The sequence below is a fragment of the Gavia stellata genome, chromosome 2 (genome assembly GCF_030936135.1).
Source record: "Gavia stellata isolate bGavSte3 chromosome 2, bGavSte3.hap2, whole genome shotgun sequence".
NCBI classification, from domain to species: domain Eukaryota; kingdom Metazoa; phylum Chordata; class Aves; order Gaviiformes; family Gaviidae; genus Gavia; species Gavia stellata.
The window spans coordinates 75,787,193-75,810,223 of record NC_082595.1 but is presented as its reverse complement, the minus strand read 5'-3'; the positions used below and the strand labels follow the sequence as shown (position 1 = coordinate 75,810,223).

Genomic DNA, 23,031 nt, shown 5'->3' with positions numbered 1-23,031 from the left:
GTGGATGTAAAGAAGAAACATTTTTATCAGTGCCGATCTCCTAAGCTACACCGTATTTTTTGAAGATGCATTTTTAAAAGTGCTCTACATGAGCTGCAGAATGTGCATGCACTTCAAAATGTTAATCTCTTACTGAGGTAAGTGTAAAGATTGGGGTTTTGGAAGATAGAGTGGGGATGGTGGAGAAATGGAGGAGAATCAAGCCCTTATAGAAATGCAACAACTTTCAGGTTGAGGGGACAAAATACATCATTCCTTGAAAGGCCATCCTTTTCTCTAGCTAATCCAAATGCAATCACTCCAACTATCCACGTTTTTAAAACATGATAAAATGGTAGGACTCTATGTAAGCCAATTTGTTACACTGTGCTGATTTAACCACTGTCTTCTCCAGTTTTACACAAGTGATGTTCTCCATTAAGTCTGAAGGGTGAGGACCCCTTTACCATGCTGCATTTGTTTGGACTGTAAATGCTTTTCTCAACAGTGGGCTTTGGGTATCCTGGAGGTTGAATGCTTGCCTCATTTGATTTGACAGGGACTAATGTTTTATAGTGTATTTTAAAAATGAAGTTAACGTTTTATATAAGAGCATTGATACCTGGAAATAATCATTAACAATGTCCACTGTGCCCTATAGATTGTAGAGCAGTTACTTTTGAAATTTTCTCTTTTAACTGATAAACCATTTTACTTCCAGGAAATAAGGTTAAATTTCCATATGAAGACCTAGAAATTAAATAAGTTAGCCATTCTAGAACACTACCAATGTAGGAAAAGTTTGGGCTTTTTCATCAGGGGCTATGACTTTCTTCTAAGGTATATGGTCAAAAACATTTTTACATGGGAATATATATTTTAAAAATTTGTTTAAGAAAATCACATCGGTTGCTATTGGCTGCTGTTATTACTGTATAGTGCTGTCATCTGTAAGATAGAGAAAAAATATAATAATTAAAATGAAGAGGGCATACAGAGACCCAATATGTTTGAACCAAAGTATCTTTTTAACAGTAATTTATTAGGCTGATACCTTATGGAGTGTTTTTTCCCCACAAAAACCAAAGAAACAAACAAAAAAAGAAAAGAACCAACAGCTTGAAGTTGTAGTCAGCCAAATTAGTTTGGAAATAACGTGCAAAATTTTAACAGGGAAGGCAGTTAACAATAGCTGTGATGCATCTGTAAACACTGGCAATACCATAGTTAAGATAGCAGGTTTTTCTGAAAGACTCACTGTAGCGTAGGAATAAGTGTTAAGTAGAAATTGATGCAGGGGAGCCTGTAATATTCAGGAATCGCAATACTCACATCCTTCCTTAAAGTCCAGGACTTTGTTTGCAGTGCAGCATAGTGGTTAATTTCTGCTCATTTTGATTCTGGTTTAACCATCAGGAGAATTTTTAAGGTATTTCTACATGGCACATTGTGATGCAGGTATCCACACTGACCTGAACAAGGTAGGATGGGTACTAAAAGCACCAAAGGTATGCTAGCATGGTTCCCCCCCTGCCCCCAGGAGTGATATATAGTGCTTTTTAGCAGGGCTGAGATTGCTTGTATGCAATGCTTGGTGATCACAGCTGCTTGCTCACTCTTAACAAGCTCCTACAGGCAAGGAATCCTTGAAGCCCTTGGGAATCATATGTAAAAATAAGGATTTCTCATATAGGAGAAGAAGGTTTCCAAAATGAGATTATTTTTTTTTCTTTATTGTTTACCTGGGTTCAATTTGAAAACAGATAAATTCATGCAAGAAAAGTAAAGTTATCAGTTACTTAGAACAAGAAACCATACTGGACTCAGGAAACCTGTGATGTGAAAATAGTTGGAGGCTGAGTAATCGTGAAGGACACATTAAAGGCCCTATTCTTACTCTTTCTTAAACATCAAATTAGCTCCATTGTGGAGGCAGGACACTGGACTGCTGGATTACAGGTCTGATCCCATGTGGATTTTCTTAGATGCATTCTAAGAGTGTGTTTCATACTATTAAATTCTGAGAAACTAAATCTGTAACTTTAATGATAGCTTGTAATGTTTCAAAGTGTGAACCTCTCAGAACAACTATATACAAAAGAATCTTTGTTTAAAATAAGAGGATTCTCAAAAAAGCCTTTAAAATTGATTAATTGTGTCAGTTTTACCCTAGCAACTTAAAACTGTTTGTGTCAGTTTTATCATATCAACTTAAATTGGAGTGTACATTTTGTTCATTGAACCGTCGCTTTGATGTATTGGACAGATTTATAGTGCAGTTAATGCCTCTGCTCTTTAGGTATGAGTTTTCAGTGCTGGCAAAAGACATTCAAGAAATTAGCCTATGTAACTGGGGATTACTTTCCAACTGTTGGAATGCCTTTTCCTGTCTTGTTTAGCTCTGAATGTTGTCAAACCACTTCATAGTACAGTATATGGATCATCTTGTTTATAGGCCTGTGACTTGCCAGTACATCTGTGGATGAGCTACTTAGAGCCATTGATTGAGTCATTGCTAGAAAAGCAAAAGAATTAGAAAAGTACTTGAATCAGAAGGAAAACTGTATAATTAAGGCATCACCTTTATGTAGTCTATTATGTAGAGCTGCCTGACTGGAGAATGTGCTGGTATAGATACTAAACAGAAGATCACAGCATTAAGAAAGTCTGACCTGATAGCTAGCACTGTCTTGGGATTTTCCACTTGATGACTAATGGTACACCAGCAGTACGCTATGTACTTACCTTAAAAATCAGCTATTCTTGAAAGATTAACACTTTATTCTGATTTTTTTCCTGATGTGCATTTCTAGAAGTTCATGAAGATTTTTTATGCACTTTATGAAATTTTAAAATGTGTGTTATGAAAAGTGAGACTTTGCTGCCGTATTTCTGACCAAAGGTATCTGATGTTGTTCGATTCTAGACAATTTAGCATGTAGTTGCAATAAACTTCAAGATATTTGGGTGTGGTGAAGCTTTATACTCCCATCAGATTAAAAATATTTTGCTTTCATTCTTATGTTTCACAATGAACTCACTTTGTTTTTTGATTAAAAGATGTTTGGATCACCTTCTGTATATATTGTGCTATGTAATTATTTATAAAGTAGATCACATAAAAACTGCACAAACACTGAGATTTAAAATTAGAAAATGTTGCTTCTAATTGCCATGTAAAACTTAAATAAGCAGCATTAATCCACATGATTGTTTTCTTGCTAAAATGTTTGTTAAAGAATTTTACTTTCTGAATAGCTATGATTCTTGACTTTACCTAGGATCTGGTTGTACAGAGATACATATCAGTGAAGGATTTCTTGACATGTGTGTCCTTTAGTATTTTCAGGTCCAAGTTTTTACTGACTACTTATTAAAATACTTATTTTCCTTCAGAAATATTACAGTTTGCGTTGATAGGGTAAATTCATATTCGATGGAATCAATTTTTACTCTATATTTGCATAAAATGGAGTGGAAGATGTAAACACATTTATAGTAAATACAAAAATATCCTATTAATTACTCAATTTAGACTTTTAGGATGATTTATCTTTCAGTGAAAATGCAAGAGGGGAAAAGTAGCTACATTCTAACATTGCTAATAATGTCACATATTTCATGTATTTCACATATTTCACAAGTATTACAAGTAAGAAATCACAAGAGCTGTAATTTCATTACATTTTGGGGGTTTGTTTTTCCTTTTCAGTCGGTGGTGAAGACTGGGCGATTGCTAATTAGCCATGAGGCTCCCTTGACAGGAGGATTTGCATCTGAAATCAGTTCCACAGTTCAGGTACAGAGATTATTTGTATTTAAGTGTTCTGCATGGCTGAATATGTTTACCTATAGAAAGAATATTTATTACTACATTAAAAGTTGAGGTTTTAAATTTTTTTAAGTTAATCTCTTTTACATTTGTATTAAATTTCAGTTTTGTGAATACTTGAGTTTCTTTATCTGAACAGCTGAGAAACCATCTATCTACCAGGCACTGTGCATAGCATCTGCTAAGCTAGAAAATGTAACTTTCGTTGAAAAGCAGGGAGGATGCACTGTCAGATGCAAAGGAAAAATCTTTACTTTTTTAACCTTTCTTATATTTTTATCCCCAAAGCTTCTTAAAAATGCATTCTAGGAATGCTGCAATTGGACACAGAAGAAGCACCCAGGTCCAGTACAGTATAAGGAGGTGTTAGACACAGTGTTCAGAGACCTCATTAGGAAAGCAGTCTGTGAAAGTGGTTCATGTATAGTTGTGGTGATGCTCATACATGTGTAGAGCTTGTATGCACAGAACAGCCTTGAAAGGTTGAGATGTACATCAGTATCAGTTGTCTCAGGCTTCAACTTTTTTGGAAGTCCTTTTGAGCTTTCTGACATGTTTTATGCCTGTACTTGCATACAGGTTTTCCCCTTAACTTCATTTCTTTCCTATGTACATCAGTGATACTGATTGATAGAAACATCTAAACTAATTGTGTCCATCACCATCTGATTGCTATTTTCTGGTTATTCTATTCTTAAAGTAGTTAAATTATAGGACTAGAGAGAAATGGAATTCTAAAATTCACAAAATATAAACCATACAGGCAGTAGTTAAAGCTTGGGAATTAGCCTTTTTGTGGGAAGGAATAGAGTTAATTGTTCTGGGAATGTAATTTTGAATTAAATATGGATAAGGAGTCAAACTGTTTCTTGATCTTTGTGATACAATTTCTTTTAAAGACTAGGTGTATTGATTTTAATATAATTATATGAAGGTCATTAATTTTTTTCTACCAAAATTTTGTCTCCATTAAGAACCAAATATTTATCATCCTTCTAAGTAATTAGTATTTGACCTCCCTTCTTTTATAGGTAGCCTCTTTGATTAAAATAGGTCTAGTACAGTCATAAGGTACTGCCAACTGTGAGTGTTGAAAGTGGTGATTTTTTTCTTAAATTCTTATAAAAATTTGAAATGAACTCAACCAAAAGAGCCTGTCTTTTAGTGTCTTGTGTTATTATTAACACTTGAGGAGAAAACTATTCTAACCTGGGCAGCAATCTCATAATTTACTGGTATAACAAAGGAAAGAATATGTGTTGGAGAAAAAAAGTGAGTTGAAAAGAAAAAAAGCTTATCAGTGAATATTATTAGAAGAGCATGGGATGCTCAATATCTTGCTGAAACTACAAAATGAGTTTTTAATCTCCTCAGACCTCCACTAAGAAAGGTACTTACCTGACTGATCCATCTGGGTGTTGTTTTTCATATCAGAGGTGTATCTTAACAAATATCACTTATTTAGAAAACAAAGTTTAAAATGCTTTAATAAAGGGCTATTTATTTCTGTCAATATTGAAAGCAAATATTTGTTTCATGATAGTACCTCATAACTTTATTTTGATATTTTTTGGGAAACTAGGATTTGTATCTTGAGAAAATTAGTTAATCTATCGCACATGCTACCTCAGAGTAGATTGGAGTTTTACTCTTTGGCATTGAATTTATGCATGGTGAGTTTCTTTCATATAAATGGGTTGACTTGATTCTATGTTATAACCATATTGTCATTACTCTTTATATCCATTCTTGAAGATGTTATCATCTGTACTAAAAGTTTGATACCAGTTATTTTTAAGAACTTTCATACTGCAAAAGAGATTAGAATAATATTTACAAAGCATTACAACTTTTTAAAGAACAGTATTGCTTTAGGCATAATAAAGACCTTGCTTTTTTTATTCAGGTAAAACACTTGATAAATGATTAAGTTAAGTCCGTATGTCTAATGTCACTCTGCTGTAAAAATGAAAAGTGAAATTGTCTTTTGCTGGTTACAATGCATACTGAGAATGCCAAAAATTGGGGATTGCAGTTGGCTTTAGTTTCCTCTTACACGTGGAAGTAATAAGACTTCAATAAAGTGTGTCCAGTTGGATTAGATTATTAGTTTCCATATTGTTACTCCATCCTTGCTGTGAGGTCTCTCGTCATAGAAATAAGGTGAATAAAAGTACATAGGTTATTTTAAAAGTTAACTGTCACAAACACTTCACGGTGATGTGCACTTCAAGGAAAAGAGTACAAATGGAAATGATGGCTTTCACTCATGAACTATAGGAGAAAACCATATTGAACAGTTTTCTTTTTGCATATGAAAGATTAAAAGCAGCATGTGGAGAGCATATTAAATAAGAGTTGTTCTGTGTCACATACAGAGTATTTTAAAGGGGCGCATTATTGCATTAAGTAGTCATTTACTCTGATTTCTCAAACACAAAACTAAGAACAGGATGAAGTGTTAGTTAGAACTCCACGTGATACGACTGTGCGCTTTGTACTGATGTTTCATATGTGATCTCAATGAGTATTCTGATGTAAGCAACAGATGATAGAATGAATTCAATACAGGTACAGTTAATACTTCATATTGATTATATTCTGTATAAAAGCTTGCAAAACTGTCATGTTCAGCAGAGAGGGCACTAAACTTTTGCTTATGGCATATGGTTGGAGCACAGTTTGAGAAGCCTTGTAGAAGGGCCCACTGAGATGCCACTTCCAAAATAACGAGGCATTGGGTGTGGAAGTCATTAGTACATTAATCGCTTGTGATATAAAAGAATGTAAATCCAATATTTGCGTCCCTGTTGTTTTTTTTAAAAAAAAAAGATAAAAGGAAAAAAAATGAGAGAAACAGGATGTTTTCAAAGAGGGATGAGAGGGAGGAAAAAGGGAAAAAGGAGTAGGTTATGTGAAGTTGTGTGATAAAAGGCTCATCACACACACACACACACACACACATATATATGCAAAGGAGCCCAGAGGCACAGCAGCAGGCAGGGGAACCCCAGTAACCCAGTCTGGGAAATGGAGCCCCTGACTCGGCTCCTGCCAGCACTGTCCCCAGCCTCAGCCCCATGGGCCAGGACGGGGACACCCAGCACCAGGAATCAGGGACACTCTAGACCGCTCTCCAGACTGAGGGGTGTTGCTGCCTGCCGGCATTTGGGACTTATTATGGGATGCAAGGAGGAGCATTTTGGAATCATACAAGACTTATGGGATGTTTAGAGGAGGAACCAAACGTGGGGAGATGTGGCAACCAAGGTGGTTTGGGGAGGAATAGATATAGGAAAATTGAGAGATAAGGGGATAAAAAGGACTGGCTGCATATAGACAGGCTGGTTGGTATGACTGGCCATGCCCTGTGCCTGATCATTATGATGTGTCCTGTCTTCTCGTTAAACTGCATTTCTAAGTATTTTCCTGGGTGAGACTCTATTCTGTATGCATGTGTGTGTATGGAGGTCTAAGTGCCAACCACTGGAGTCAGAGCATGGGTTACGGGGGCCAGTGTGCTGGGGCTGCCAGACTGGCAGCGGGTGAGTGTGTCAGTGTCTGTCACTAGCAAATACCAAGCTGGACTAGCTGGGGGTAGATTGAGCCACGTGTGTGTGTGTGTGTCTCAGAGTGAGTCAGCCGAAGAAGTTGGCCACTGGAGGAAGCAGGATGTCCAAGGCAGCTACTGGAGACACCATGGGGTCAACTGAGAGACCCATTGGTGTGTGTCTGGCAGTGAGTGAGACAGCAAGGGGGATGGAGGATCCAGGGCAAGCTACTGGACAGACTGCGGTGTCGAAGCCCAGTTACTGCAGGAATCTGCAACGTGTGTGTGTCTGTGTGGTGGTGTGTAAGTTGGGGTGGATGTCTGTCCCAGCAGCTGGAGTGGGACTGTGAGTAGGGGCTTGTGTGGGCAGGTGCCAGCAACTGCAGAGACTGAGGATCTTGGTGTTAGGAATTTATATCAGGGTAATGCAAGTGCACGTTGTATTATTCTACCTTTCACTTCTGTTAATCTTGTAATTGCTTCATTTTAATTAATTTGTAATGTTTCACCTTTTAAGTGTCTACTGTTCCAGAGCTACTTATAAGTGAGATTGACCAACCGATCTGTGTGGTGTTTCCCTAATTAAAGCAATGTTTCTGAAATTAGGTTAAACTCTAATCCATGGGTGTCTCTCAGTAGTGCCCCTGTGGTAAAAAGCTACCTTACAGAGCAGCAGCTTGCAATCCCACTTCCTCCTTATCATTCTTGTCTATGAACAAAATGAAGATGATGGTGTCACACCATTTCAGAAAGAAACGCAAGATGTAGTAGGGGACTATGAAACAATAGGTTCTACAAGGGAAAATAAACTCAGGTGCATGAAGAACTAATCCTTGATTTTAGAAGTCTTTCATGCTTGCAATGATTGATCTTTTTATTTGTACCTGCTACTGTGTCATCGGCGTTCCAATTTAAGTTGCGTGTGTTGCTTTCTTCTTGCAAATGAAGGGATTATTATTCTAGGTCGCTTTTAGTGGGATGTGTTTTTGAGCATAGCTGTATTGATCTCTTTGTAGAAAGATGAGTTCCTTCTGAATGGAGCGCTCCTGTTGAGCTTGCAGTGTAAAGAGTGTAAGGAATCCAAACATAAAGCTGTAATCCTGCAGTAACTGACCATCATCATTTGAGAGTGCTGAGTGCTGTAGATAATAAATGTTTTGGTTTCAACAATGAGTAGTTTGAAAGGCTTATCTAGAACTAACTCAAAGGTGATCTTTTTTCCTTTAAGAAACCATTACCATTATCTTTTTGTATTATTTAAAAATTACTTATCTTTTACTCTGAGATGTAACACATTAGAAAGCTAAACTTACACTGAAGGTCTTCTGAATCTTATTGTAGTCTAAGCAACGTATCGGATTTGAAGAGAATTCTTATATTCTGGTTTAGGAAGAACTTAAATGAAACTTTTTTCTTTCCTCTAAAAGTAGGTGGCCTTTCAATATGAAATCTCAAACGCTTATATTTTGTTTGTACATAATGTATTAGAAGAGTGTTTTTGAAATTTGGTATGGCCGAAAATTTCATGGCAATCTGAAGAATGCCGTCTGGTATTGCACTAAAACCATTTTGAATTATAGAATTTTTGAGAGAAATTTAATGTAAACCTGAAACAAATAGCTTTTGTTTTTAAAATTGAATTTTTAGTAGTCACTAATATATTATGCAGTTCTTGCCATTTGCTGGTTTTATGCAGCTTCTGTGTATGATAGAATGTGTGCATATTTTGAACATTAGAGGCTATTCTGCTTAATTTCTGGCACATTTGGGTCCAATAAATAGCAACTGCTTGACCGCAAGACTTTGTCAGCACTGAATTGGCATAGTACAATACTTAATGTTCTTTCTTGTTATTCAGGTCGCCTTTCTTGTCCTTCTTTATCCAAACTCTTTTACCAAACCTATACTACTGTTCTGAGAAGTGAAGGCAATTTGGTAGAGGACATATTTAGAAATCGGAAATTGAGGAGAACAGAATTAAGATCGGTGGAGAAATTTATAGGTTGTTGTTGTTGAAGATATGTGCCTGTTGGGAAAGGATTAGGGTGTGTGTACTGACTAGTGGCTTGTTCTTTCATCTCCTGTTTTTTAGGGCTCGTACATCAAATGCGTTGTACGATTCCTGCTTTCTATGGGATTAGATGTGGGAAGGTTACAATATGGTTACAATACAATTATGGTTACAATAGTATGGTGGTTACTATTTTCTGATAGGACTGGAATAAATGTAGGGAATTAGCACATACCATCTGACACTGATCTTGCAAATTCAGAAAATGTATGTCACAGGAAGGTCTTGGTGGTTTCTACCTATTCTCTACAAAGAATGGTTAAGTTACTGAAAAATAGAAAATGCTTACTAAATTTTAATGTTTTCATTTAAGGTATTTAAAATTTCATTTAGGAATTTTGATCTTTGTGTACATCAGTAACGTTATAGCAGCATACACCATGAAAATGTATGATGTTATTAAAATACAAGAAATTCATGTGACTAAAGAAAGGTGTTAACTGGCCTGGTAAAGATCATTGCTGTCTGTAAAATAACAAGTCGGCACAGTGTTTTTTGTAGAGGGTTGCACAGGTGTAAAAAGGAACATATTTTCTTCATTCTTGCAAGAGCAGAGCAGTTCTAGTTTAATTGTGGTTTTCTGTCCTAGTAGTGCAATTTCTTTTCTTATTGCTCGGTAACTACGTTGTCCCTGGGCAACTGGCTATGCCTTGTGAGGATCTGGGGAACAGGGGATGTTGGGTCAGCTACCAAAGAAATATACAGGTGAACGGAGCTCAGGACTCCTTCCAGAGGACTCAGTGTGTTTCTCAGAATTGCACAGGAGTTTCAGTCTTATGAAAGATTGACATTAATCAGGGGATAGGTCCCAGCAAATTCACTGAAATAACCTGTTTCTGAGGATTGAATTATGTGATCTTATTTTTTTTCAATTCTTTAGTTCTGTATCTAAAAATTGGCTATAATAACCTTTGTCTGTTTGGACTGGTGGTGCTTTAGATTTCCTCTTGCTGCTGCAAAATAAGGCCTAATCTCCAGTAAGTAGTGTAATTTCCTGCTGGTGTGTGACAGCAGGAGAAACTATTAGATGAGCTATTTTTGTGAGAAGCATTTCAGGAAAAGGAAAAGTGGATATGTCTAGGAATGCTTTTCAAAGATGTAAGAGTTTTGGAGCAATTTTATTCTAAAGCAGGTTACCAGAGAAAGAATTTGCCAAAACAAAAAAAAAAACAAAACATGAACCACAACAAATTTCAATGATTTCAGCAGTATGAAGAATTAAAGTAAAATAGCCCTAAGTCTGATACTGGACAGGAACTGTCTTAAATAACTATTATTTTACACAGTACTAACGAAAGAATTTCACCTTTCCAATAAAATGCTTTCAAAATGTTTGAACTGAATCATTTTTCATACTATTGCATTATGTGTCTTTAGAATTTGGGATGTTGAGATACTCCAAACAGTTGTATTATTTCAGTTTTCTCATGAGCTGAAGTTATTCCCAATGAAGCTGTGACAGTCCTCCATGGTTCTTGGTGCTTTGAGGGAGTGATTGCAATGCAATACTCCAAAATATTTGTGAGACTGGGTTTGAGTTTCAGATTACGCATCTGTGTCTATACTTAGTGCAATAGGAACCAATTAATAACTTGAAGTGGTCTGTAAGGTTTATTTTGAAATTATAGTGAGTAACATCAGATCTTGTGCTGGTATTACTTAAAATCTAATTTTTATGAACAGGCTGTAAACCTGTATTAAAGCCTGTCTTTATTGAAAGCAATGCTTCCAGTGTAATTGTTATTCATTTATATTTAAATGATTTCGTTCTCACAATATGTGTTGAAGCAAATTGCCTTTTGAACAGACCATTGAGATATAATGGAATGTATACATCTTAAGAAATTGGAGGAGTTTGAGGTACAAATTATTAGAACTACTCAATTATAGAAATGAAGGAAATTTGAAATAATTCTCTGTTCAGTTGGAGAAATAATAAAAGAAGACTCAAACATATTTTTCCAAGTTGATTAGAAAGATGATGGAGCACAGGCCAGCCTGGACAGCTTTTGGTAGGATACAGACTTTTTTCATTGTTGAGTACCATTTCATGGAATGGCTAAACAAAGAGACTCTGGACTAAATGTGAACACAGATACCTAAGAAAAAGGCATACTGAAACATGCACATACAGGAGTATGGTCGTTCAGCTGACATGAGAAAATTATTAAATCTGAATTAATGTGTTTTAATTTTCCTTTGACACAGTCACAATAGGGAGTAAAATTGGAAGAGATGAAATATTGACACAATGTAGTCCTTCATTTCCTATCCTATATAACCGCCACTTTCACTCTTTTAGCCCATCTAGCAGGAATCGCAACCTATAAAAGCCTGGTTTTATAGATCACAACATCAGTTTCTGTCACTAGGAGTATGATCTGGGAAATGCTGGTTTAAAGAAAAGCTGGAATAAACACAGGGAAGTAAATTCAAGTTGGGCATAAAATGTATAATAATACCATAGAAAAAGAGCAGTGATTTGAAGGAAAAGAAAACCAAACCATACAGAAGTAAGCCAGAATAATGGAAAGGAATAATGTTATTTCCTAAGTAAGGAGTTGGGAGTAGTAAGGGAAATATCATCAACATAAAGTTGTCATTCAGTGACTTGAGTCAAAGGTGTATGTGAAAGGTGCATGAAGATGTTCCTTGTATTTATAAAATATGAATATAGGCAGTTCAGCAAACCCCCAATTTATGATGCAGCATGAACTAGAAGCAAATTTTGCTATGCAAGTGTGAAGTCTTGCATATTATTGAATGTCGTCAGCATATTTTGATAAGCAATGTAGAAAATAAAAGTGAATAGGCAAAATGTTACAAAACGATTTCTCAAAGGAAATAAAGCTGTATTATTCATCAATAAAAACTGAAGTTTTATACTACAAAGAATGTTAAAAAAGTAAGATTCACCAGTGATACTGAAAAGTTCAGTAAAATCAATATAAAAAAATGATCTTTTATGTTAGGAATTTGACTAATGAATTTAATGTGAATCTTTTATACTAATTATCAAACTAATTCTGTATCTTAAAGAGCTTTCTAAAGAGCATGGATACAGCAATAAACATTTGAGATTTTCTGTTTTCGTTTGTAAATAGAAGAAGAAGTTTTGTGCCTTGTACTCCACTGTGTGCCCCCTTCTAGACCTTTGCCCCTCATTGCTTCTGAGAGTCTCTGCTACAGTGCCTGCACAGTACCTGGGGCTTGCGAGCCCAGCTGTAGGGATTTGGTGGTTGTATTTGTCTGGCAGAGGTGGTATTTTTCTGAACTTATATCACTTTCAAAAGGGAAACAAAGTCCAACAAGCAGTGAATGTTTTCAGGGTAGTACCTGTATTTTCTTCACACCAACTTTTTGAGGCCAAAATTGTTCTGGATCTTACACCGAAGCCTCTTATTATACAGTTTGACTCACTGTGTGGAAGTATCTTAATTTTCATCTTGTTTCATGTTCTGATACCTATGACCCATACAGAAGTCTTGTTTCCTAACTATAAGAAATGCAGCCAAAGGTGAATGGACTTCTAAGAAGCTTTCTTTGGTGTTATCATGTCATAAAGTCTCATGAGTAAATTGGACTTTATGCATGCCTATTTTATTTTTGGTGGACATAGGGAGGAACAAGTCTCTCTAAAATGCAAACAGAAAAATCATTATAATAGTGGTCTGTTATCAGTTCAGGCTACAAGGGAGTGTTGTGTTCCTCTAGGTTGGAATAAATCGGGTACTGAGGAGAGAAAAATGGTTTAATGAATTGAATATAGCCAAATATTAAAGGAGACACACAGTAATCTGTCTGTACTGTGTAAAACTCCCAAATACATTTCTTAAAATAAACAAACAACCCCCAAATCCTAACATAACATTCAAGTTGGAAAATGAAGTGCTGAAAGATTGTGGTGGATTTTTATAAAATCCACCCCAAAACGCACTCTCTAAAGTTGTAAACACACAGTGTTTACATGTGTAATTAGTCCAGTCTCTAGACACAACAAAAATCCAAATGTCCTATTCATCTGCAGCTCAGCTTGAAGTCTCTTCAGCTTCTGTGAAACCCTTCATGAAAAGATCCATACAGGAGTGGCCACGCATGCTAAGAGATGTCCCAGCTGTGAGGTTGCTCATGCACACTCGCTCCTCTTGGTTTTGGGGACAGTGACATTCCCTGCATGAGAAGGAACACAAACCAATGCCCTGCCTGCAGGCAGTGTTTCAGCCAGCCACTTGTGGCGTATCCTTCTGATGACAAATGATTAATCCAAGCTTGAATCCCACTGGTGTTGATTTGGACATGGGTTACTACACTGTGAGAGTGTGTCCTGCCTACTCGGCTTTGGATCTGTCCTGTCTAAAACTTATCAGTTGGAGTAAGCTTTTCCCATGTGTTATGGGAGTACCCTCACTGCTAGCAGGATCTAAAGCTGTTTCTTTTTTTTTCCTCTCTAGGGAGGTAGAGGCAAGAATGAGACAGGAACTTGGCAGTTTCCATAGGCACTGAAAGGAGAGGGACAGTAAGCGCTGCTTCATTAGGAGTCTTTAGTAAGTGAGAGAACAAAGAACAAGGCCACCAGTAAGGTTTCGAGGGGCCATTCCCAGTGTATGAGCATAAACGCCTGCCCTCTTGGAGTGTGCTACACAGGCCGGCTTTGCTCCTATGGGATCAAAGTTCATAGACAGAAAGGGTGGGTAGGACAACAGGCGTGTGCCAGTAAATAGCTCATGGTGGATGGAGCAGGGAAAGCTCAAGACAGCAGGCAACGTGAGGCTGCCTGCTTCTCCAGGCAGACATTTGTGGTGGGCAGTATCCAGCAAGATGAGGCACTTTTTAGGAAAGCATTCAACCGGGAAAAGAGTATTTTTAAAGCTTGGCATTAAGTTGTATGCTTTCTATAGAAAGCATGACTTATTTTCAAGTAATATATTGAATAAATGCTTTTGGCACTGAAGCAAAATAGCCCTCTCCTGTGCATTTTCAGCTGTGCTGTCTGTTAGGCAGGGGGCAGCATTTCTTCCAGATGCATCAAACCCCGTTTGTCTTCTCCTGTCTGAACTGGTTTTCCTGTATTGGTGGAATAGGCAAGTGTGTAGCCAAGTTCTTTTTTGTTCCATATGCAAATTCTTGAAGAGGCACAAGGAGTTTATCCCAGGACAATACAACGTGGTAAAGTGGCAGAATACACATTGTGGTTCAGTGAAATCAAGTTTTGGCTACTGATCAAGTTCAGTGTTGGATTCACCTTAATCCGTCGAGTGTATAGTGTTAGGTATGCTCTTAGTGTATTTACTGAGGACATTTCTTTCACGTTCTGATCTTTAATTTGGCATCCAAATGTTCATATGCCTGAGGCTGAACGCCAGCATCATTGTCCTGCTGATGCATCTGTGTTCATTCATTGTGATCTGTAACTTTGAACAATGTGTTTGGCCTTCTGTACACTAATTCTGAAAAAGACCAAAAATATGGGCACTGAGGCAGAATTAAAATTTTCTCTTTGCTGTGCACTCCCATCCTGTTGGTGTGTTCATATGTCCAGCTGCTAGAAATCGTTCTCCTAGGGGAAGGAAATAGCTTGTGTTTACACTTAATCTAAGGTACAGTTTGCATTTTCAAAAATACAATTTTAATTCAAACTGCTTTGATTAGAACCATGTTGTGATTCTAACATTGTATTTCTGATAGCCCATGGAGCTGATAAAAATGAGAAGGTTTTGCTCCAAATAGTGAGGAGGGCAAAAAACCTTCCGTGGACTGCATGTCCTATGTTTTCTGGTCTGAGATGTGGCGATATTTTTCCATTTTTATCTCTAATACCATACTAGAGTTCAGTAACATCAGCATTTTTAACTGGCATGTAAACATAACTAATGATGATTTAGGAGGACATCAAAACTATGAACTTTCCTATAGCAATGTTGGGTAAATTTTAAAGCTGTTACTGAGCAGGCCTTTATGTTATACCATGTCAAATCACTAACTTGTTGCTTAATTCAAATTAATGTAAAAAAATCCCTTCCATTTTAATAGGCTTTACAGGGCTTTGAAACTCTGACTCTAGTCTGAGAAAGATGATCTGTGGCAGGACTCTAGAATAAGGCAACTCTGCAAAGTAATTACTAACTCAAGGATATTTAACTTACCTTCTGCTTGAAAACCTAACAATACTCTGTAACTTGCTTTATTTTGTTTGGCATTATCTTTTCTTCCAAATGAGTTATGAGTCGCTTTAGAACTCCAAGTAAGTGGAGCTTTGAACAGCAATTTATGATGGCGTGCCCAGGAATCCCCTGTAAAGGTGTGGTAATGACCTTTCTTCCAATTTCCAGGGCTTTAGAGCTATAAAGAAACTTCTTGGATGGTTGAAGTCACTCAACCTTTGGCATCATTTCTCAAAACACTTCAGGGGGATGCTAGAATCCTTTATTAGCCACAGGTATAGCAACTTAATATGTTCTAAGGCACCCTGGCAAGCCAGGGTAAAGAATAACGTGGAGTTTTTTAGTTGCACTGTATGTCATGTTTACTTCTTCAGAGCAGACACTCTGTAGCTTGTCTTATTTACTTAAAAATTTATTTTAGTGGGTTGGTTTGGGGTTGTAAAGTGTTGATTCACGAAAGCACATTTTTCTGTTTTTTCCTGGCCTTTCATATTTGGATATGGCCATTTCTATGGTCTGGCTAGACCATCAGTTTAGAGCAACAGACATCGTTCAGAGTAGCATGACTGGAGAAGAGTGGTCCGTGGCATATAAAAATCTATGCAGAATAGAAGAAAAAATGTAGCACAAAACACACAAATCTATGCTTGCATGTTAATGGCTCACTGAAGTATTTAAAATACTATATGTAAGGAACATTGCTTTTTTTCTTTTCTTACAGGTTTACTTTAATTAATACATAAAAGGCCTGTGAAACAGTGTGTATTTATTGATGTTTTATGTACGCACACAAGGTCAAATTATTTCAGTTCCATGCTGACTGTATTCATAGGAGAGGATGTAAAAGGAGCCTCTTGAACTCTTCTGCTCTTCTGTGCCCTTCCAGAGTGCCGTGAATTTTATACTGTTGCTGTTGGCTACATTAAGACGTTTAATACAGAAGAGAAAATGGAGGCTGCGGTTTTACTGCCTAAAAAAAACTAGTCTAGCAGCTTCTGCTGCATCCTTGAGAAGGGAACTGCCTGCTTTCCCTGGGGACAGACACAGTTCGTCAGTGCCCAAGTGTCACCCTGGCTTAAAGTCTCAAATCTGCACATGTGGTTGTAGGATAAGTTATGACAATGCTGAATTTCCGTTTGGTGGTTTAGACAGGCACAGAGGAAGAAATTTTGGAATAGTCTTTTTTGTCCAATAGTCCTTTTGAATGTACGTGGGCACATGTTCATGACTATCGTGTAGGGATGAGGGATGTAGCAGTTAAAAAGCTACAAAAGCAATAAAAACTGATCAAGAATTCCTGAGTAGCAGATGTAAACCCAGAATTAGTTCCTGAGAAAAATAAAATTGCTAATTCCCGTCAGTTACATGAGAAGAATGACAACCCTGGGAGAGAGCCCTGCATGTCCCTCTGTTCCTGTGGCCTTATCTGCGAAGATGCTTTAGACTGCTGGAGAAAATTCTGTTATATGCTGTAAAACCAGCATAAGAGAATGAACATGAGTTACTCTCCTAGTTGTAGATATGATTCATATTGTGTATATAGGCAGTGCCTGTGATGCTTTATGTAGTTGTGCTGCGTTTGCTATCACAGTAGGATGTTGAAAGGCAGCTTTATTGAAAGAGCAATAGCAGTTACAGGCATCTGTCTGCATCCCACTGGAAATGTTACTGTTACCACACTTAACAGTGGACATCTAAGCAGGAAATGAAGTTATAGGCACATGTAGCGCAAATCATTCTGACAGTTATCTCACAAAGAGGAAAAATCGATGAGGATTTAATGTTAGACGTGACTGAGTCAGGAGGGAAGGTCTGCTTCCACTGTACCAAACACTGAAGTGGTCATTATATAAAACACCCTTCAAAACTGAAAACGTTTCTCTACAAAGGGCCAAAACCATCTTTTGTTAATCTATATATGGAAGTTTCTGACTCTGGAAAAGTTGATCTGTGTAGCTGGAATTGTTCCTAAGACACGTTGGCTTGGAAATAATATTTTGCTCCCTGTCATCATTGAATAAGTGCCTTTTGTCCGTGATCCGGCAAGTGGAGTTCTGATCACCCAACTGCGTTTTGCTGAAGCACTAAGCATGAACAAGTGACTAGCAGTGCAGTAACTTTGATGTCTGAGGAGTGTAAGTATCCTCTTGGATGGAAGTCAGAAGCGGGGGGCAGAAACTTTTCGCACTCTCCCATCACTTGGTGCAAAAGTACCATTTCTCCTGTACATTTTAAAGAAAGTGCTCTCCTAGATTTAGGGTATTGCAGACTAGGAAGGGATATAGATAAAATGTGGCTCTCTACTAAAGATAGCATTAAAAAAATACCTAACTCTTAGGCAGGAAGGTGATAGGAAAGGCAAGCTGCTGAGATTTCAGAGCTGTTGTCTGGATACTGTAGCCTCTCCGTCCCCATGGGTCTCTGGCACTACAAGCTTGGCTCTAAGTCACCAAGAGTGAATACCTAAGCCCAGGCGATGAAGTCAGTGCAATTAAGATTTCATTTTGAATGCCTCCTTTTTTTTTTTTTAGTACTCCATTTCCTTTACAAGTCAGTGCGTGGAAGGGATGGTTGGCCCTAAGTGTCACCTGTTAATTTTTTTCCTTAACTGATTGCATATGTGTAGAATTGGAAAGCTCGACTTCTTTACAGCAAAAACTACAGTGCTGTGCATTTCTGTACCTTCTTTTGTTTAATCAGTAACATTAGTTGTACTGTACTGTAAAGTGCAGTGGCTTTGAGCAAAGAAAATGCCAAGAAAGTATTCTAATATTACAGCCTTATGAATAATATTATCAATATATTATTAAAAAAAAAGAATGCCACCAGGTTTTCTAGAAAGGAAATGTCTCATGGTTTTTCTCTCTCTAGTTTTGTTGATTGCAGCAATATTATATCAGAATCTTATATGGCTTTATTACATGAATAACCAGAGCTTATTGTATATTAGGAGAGCTAAATCTTAATAGTCAAAATGTTGCACATGTTTTGTGAGGACTCAAGTTTCCTCAACACAGTGATTCAGTTCAAAATTGCACCCATGCCACATCAAAAGGTAAAAGCAGCAGTAAAGAAGGAATCCTGGTTTTGAATTATGTGCAGAAAGTAGGATACTCATTATCTATTAGTCCTTCAAAAATGCAAGTTAACTCTTAGAAGTGTGTCTTGCCTTGCTGGAAGTTATGCAAGGCAATGCCATGCATTTATGGACATCACACAACCCTCTGAAAAATAGGCCACAGTTATGGTGGGTCTGTCTGGAGAATCGGAAAAGGTAATTTTATTTTTTTAACCTTTGATCTTAAAAGTAATTTGTGAGACTATGCAGTTTTCCTTTTTCCAGTCCTTCTCCTATATAGCTTTCTGTTTAAAGGGGTCTTTTTTTTTTTTCTTTATATGGTACATGTAGTTAGAGTAAGAAGTCTGTATTTAGTTACCTAAATATATGGCCTGACTTAAAAAACCCACATCTGTCCTGAAGCTTACTGAAACATTCCTGCTGGCATCTTTCTCTTAGAACTTCTCATTCATGAAAGAGAGTGATTATTAGGTATATGAAAAAGGTAATCTAAGTATCTCCCAGTTCTTACTTATAAAGTTGATATTCCATACATCATCTGCTTAATAAATAAGATGAAAAGGACATAATCACAGTGATACTTTTTCATAGGAAAGTGCTGAAAGAAAAAGGAAAGAAGCATCATGACTTAATGCCAGGGACATTAACTGGTATTAATCTATCTGTGTTGGAGTTTTCTGTTCAAGGGTAATTGAACCACAGAGATCAACAAGTCATTAGTTAACTTCAGCAGAGCCAGCATTTCAGAACTCTGTAAAGAAGCTTTTCTAGACTAACTGAATTCTTTAGCAAGTTACCTTCTGAGAGAGACCAGGTTTTTACACAGTGGTTTTGCACTCATAACTGTGACTGAAAAGGAGTTAGGTTTTGTGTGCCTATATGCCCATTTGTTTACTGGTTTGAGAACATTTTTTAAATTTAGAGTGCTTTAAAAATAAGAAAATAAGAAATCCTGTTGTTTAAAAGATTCTCTTAATATGGACTGTAGTTTTGGGAGTATCTTATTCCTTCTGAGACAGCAGCACTTTCATGGTTAAGTGGTGTGTTTCATGGTTTACAAATTAAATGATCAAATTTTTCTTCCCGGGGACAGAGGTTGATACTTGGCTTGCACATACATTATGCTGATATGTACAGAAATCTATTATACTAATATATTGAGAATTTCTTTTGAAATAAGAATAGAATTAACATTTGGAATACTACTTTTTCATATCCTTCTCTGATTTATTTCCTCATTCGTGGGCTCAACTTGCCCAGAGCAAGCATTATTTATAGGTGGGATGGCTTGCAAAAAAGGATAGCTGAGAATTATGCCTGTGTTTCAGGCATCTTTCCATACTAAATTGAGTGTTCATATGTCAGGGATGTGCGCCTTTTAATGACTTAACTTGTAGAGAGTTGTCTGACTTCTGTGATTATGTGAGTAGATAATTTTGGCCTCCCATGGTTAAAAACATTGCTTTTTCAGGAATTGATTTAGTTAAAAGATGCAGACATAATAATCTCTACCATGCACATAATATTTGTTGGACAGTGGAATATCCACTATGGAAAAATGATGCTTTTTCTGTTAAACTGATCATATATTTTGTATTTAATGTGTGCGAACAGTCTAATAAAAAGTAAGCAGAAATAATTAAAGCTCCACTCTGATCCCATGGTGAGGCTATTATTCATTATTGCTTCTTCTGAACACCAGAGCTAAATATACTCTAAATGGCATAATAAAATTAGCTCCTAGTAATTTCAAAGAAAATACAACATATCGGTTCTAAAGTGGAATATGTAATTATAGTACAACTCCAGTATGTATCACTATGAAAACTGTTGAAACTCTTGCAGCCAAGCGACTTCATATTGCAAAAGTGAATTTCTGGTCTGAGTTGTGGTAGTACACACTACTATTTGAATTAAAGAAGGAAGAAAAATCTGCTATTGGAACTTGTGTTCCTGTACTAGTAACTGACACTATGATCAGAATAAAATGTATTTCTAAGCATACAAACATGCATTGCAAAAGAAAACCTCTTCACTAATCTGACTGCAGCCTGGTAGTTAAATAAAATTGCAGAATATCTTAAATAAAACAATTTTACATTGTTAAATAAAAGGGAGTTTTGGTTTGTTATTGAGGTTTATATGCTACACAGTTTTATAATTACATAGGTAGTTTTTCTTTAATCAGCCCTTACAATGTTAATTATGTCTATATTTTATACTAATAAAAATAAGTCCTCACTGACATTTTAAAATATTTTCTGAAAAAAAAGCTCTTTGGTTGCATATGTTCCAGTGTTTTACTGTGGGATGTGGTTTTGTGTACTGTTAGTCCTGCTCTGAGTCGTTAGCTGGGAGTTCTGCTAGAAATATGACAAAGATCACTTACAGCAGTGGAAGTAATTCAGCTTTATCTGACTTGACAAGCCCTTTGTAATATTAAAAAATTACCGCAAGTCTGCGATCCCAGTCCTCTATTTGCAAGCTAACAGGTATTGTGCCGCCTTCAGTTGGAAGCCCAGCGCTCACTGCCTTACAAGTTGTCTGGCACTTTAAAAAGTCAGTGTCATGAGTGCGACTTATCAGACTTTGCCTAATGTAAATCTTAATCTGGTCCAGCTTCTGCAACAGTTAGGTTGAGTAGCACTGAGAGACATATAAATAGTGCCAGTGATTGCGGTGTTTCAAAACAAGACTGAACTAAACTGTGAAATATGTAAGGGCCAATGTATAGGGTACTTCTATTCTTGACTGAATGTGACAACACTAATACCACAGCCAGGATCACACTGAAAGTAAGCTCTTAAAACATCGCTCTGAAACAACCAGCAAGAATGACTGAAAAGCTCTGAAAGTGTGGGATAACATTAGGAAAGGCTGTTGTTTCATGGTTTACTGAATGTACAGATTGTTTTGCTGGTGGCAAGCTGTTGAGTTGTGGTGGCAGAGTTAAACACACGCACATTTCCTTTACTTTCCCCGTCATCACAAGCAAAGGGAGGAAAGCCTCTTCAAATAGTGGTGACTTTATTCAGTCCATGTGTAATATATATGCACATAATAGTATATCCATAGGGAATGAGATGAAGCATCTGCTTCCTGAGAGGGAAAGTAAAACCTGAACAGCTGCAAATGACAGGACAAAAAAGGTTGTTCAAAGTATCAAAACACCCCAAACCCTTCTTCTGTCAGAACTAAAATCTCCTCAGGTTCAAATCCATTGGCTAGAATGGAGTCACAGTGGATATTAAGCTTACAAATGTGTTAGCTTGAATAGGGCATAACAGCATTATTTCAAACAAAACCCAAAGGCAGTATCTTCTCCCTCTCCCCCTTTGATATCTGTTGAGGGCTAGAAGGAAACCCCTTGGTTTTCTTTAAGGACTGTCATTTATACCCACTTCAAATGCTGGAGCCTTAACTATTTGCTTGGCAATGGCTGCATTGTGCAATAACTTTATTCCTGGTAATTGACAGTTTATGCGAAGGCATAAAGGTAAATTCCTGGCTGTATTCCAGGCAGCTCCACTGCTTAGGAGTCTTAGATGTTCATCATAGCTTTCCTCAGTCAGTTGCAAAATTTTCTAATGTGTGTTCACTTTTAATTTTGCCATCATTTATTAGCAGTAAGCGTATTAAAAACACAAAGTACTTGAGGAAGATGGCTGATATAAAGAGTTTTCAAATTACTGTTAATTTTGGCTTTACAGCTGAAGTGATTAAAAGTAATCATATTGCAACATGTCTCTTTTCTCTTCTGAACAAAGTAGCAATGTTTGTGCTTTCTGGAACCTTAGGTATACACAAAATGGAAGGAAAAAGAATGGAGAAATACAGCTGCAGATTTTACTGGCAATTTTCAAGTTTGAAAATAAACAATGAAATAAATATTGTTTTGATGTACTTCCAAAATGGAAGAACTCATTTTTTTTAACTGTAAAAAGATTCCTTATTTTTTTGGGAAGGTTTTATTCTTTGAAGATTTCAAGCTGGATTAAGTGAGTGGTGCTGAACTACTGGTATCTATTGATCATGGAAAATCATGATAGTCATTTGCATTGAGCTGAATAAGGTGACTTTTCCCTGTACATTTTGACAAAATTTTTTTTTAGATAACAAGAAATAATGGGAAAACCTAATTTTTTTGGAAGAAGCATGCTGCCTTCATGCTATTCTTTTATTATCACACTTGCAAAAATCACAGCTTTAGTGTAGCCATTCTGCTACAGAGTCATGTCCGTCTTCAGTGCTAAAGTTTATACTGAATTATTCCTGTATAGTTTCTTTGGGTCTGAAAAGCATATGTTCATGCTACTGTTTCTTCAGGCTACTGAAGAAAAAAATGGCCCATTGAACCAT

The 23,031-nt window shown here is 36.9% G+C and overlaps 1 protein-coding gene across 2 annotated transcripts in view; it reads left to right on the top strand.

Moving 5' to 3' along the window:
- Positions 1–23,031, top strand: part of BCKDHB (branched chain keto acid dehydrogenase E1 subunit beta) — a 130,766-nt gene that overhangs the window by 72,570 nt on the left and 35,165 nt on the right. For both annotated transcript variants that reach the window (XM_059831160.1, XM_059831155.1), the window contains exon 9: positions 3,692–3,778. In XM_059831160.1, coding sequence (XP_059687143.1) covers positions 3,692–3,778 — 87 coding nt within the window. The remainder of the gene's footprint in view (positions 1–3,691; positions 3,779–23,031) is intronic.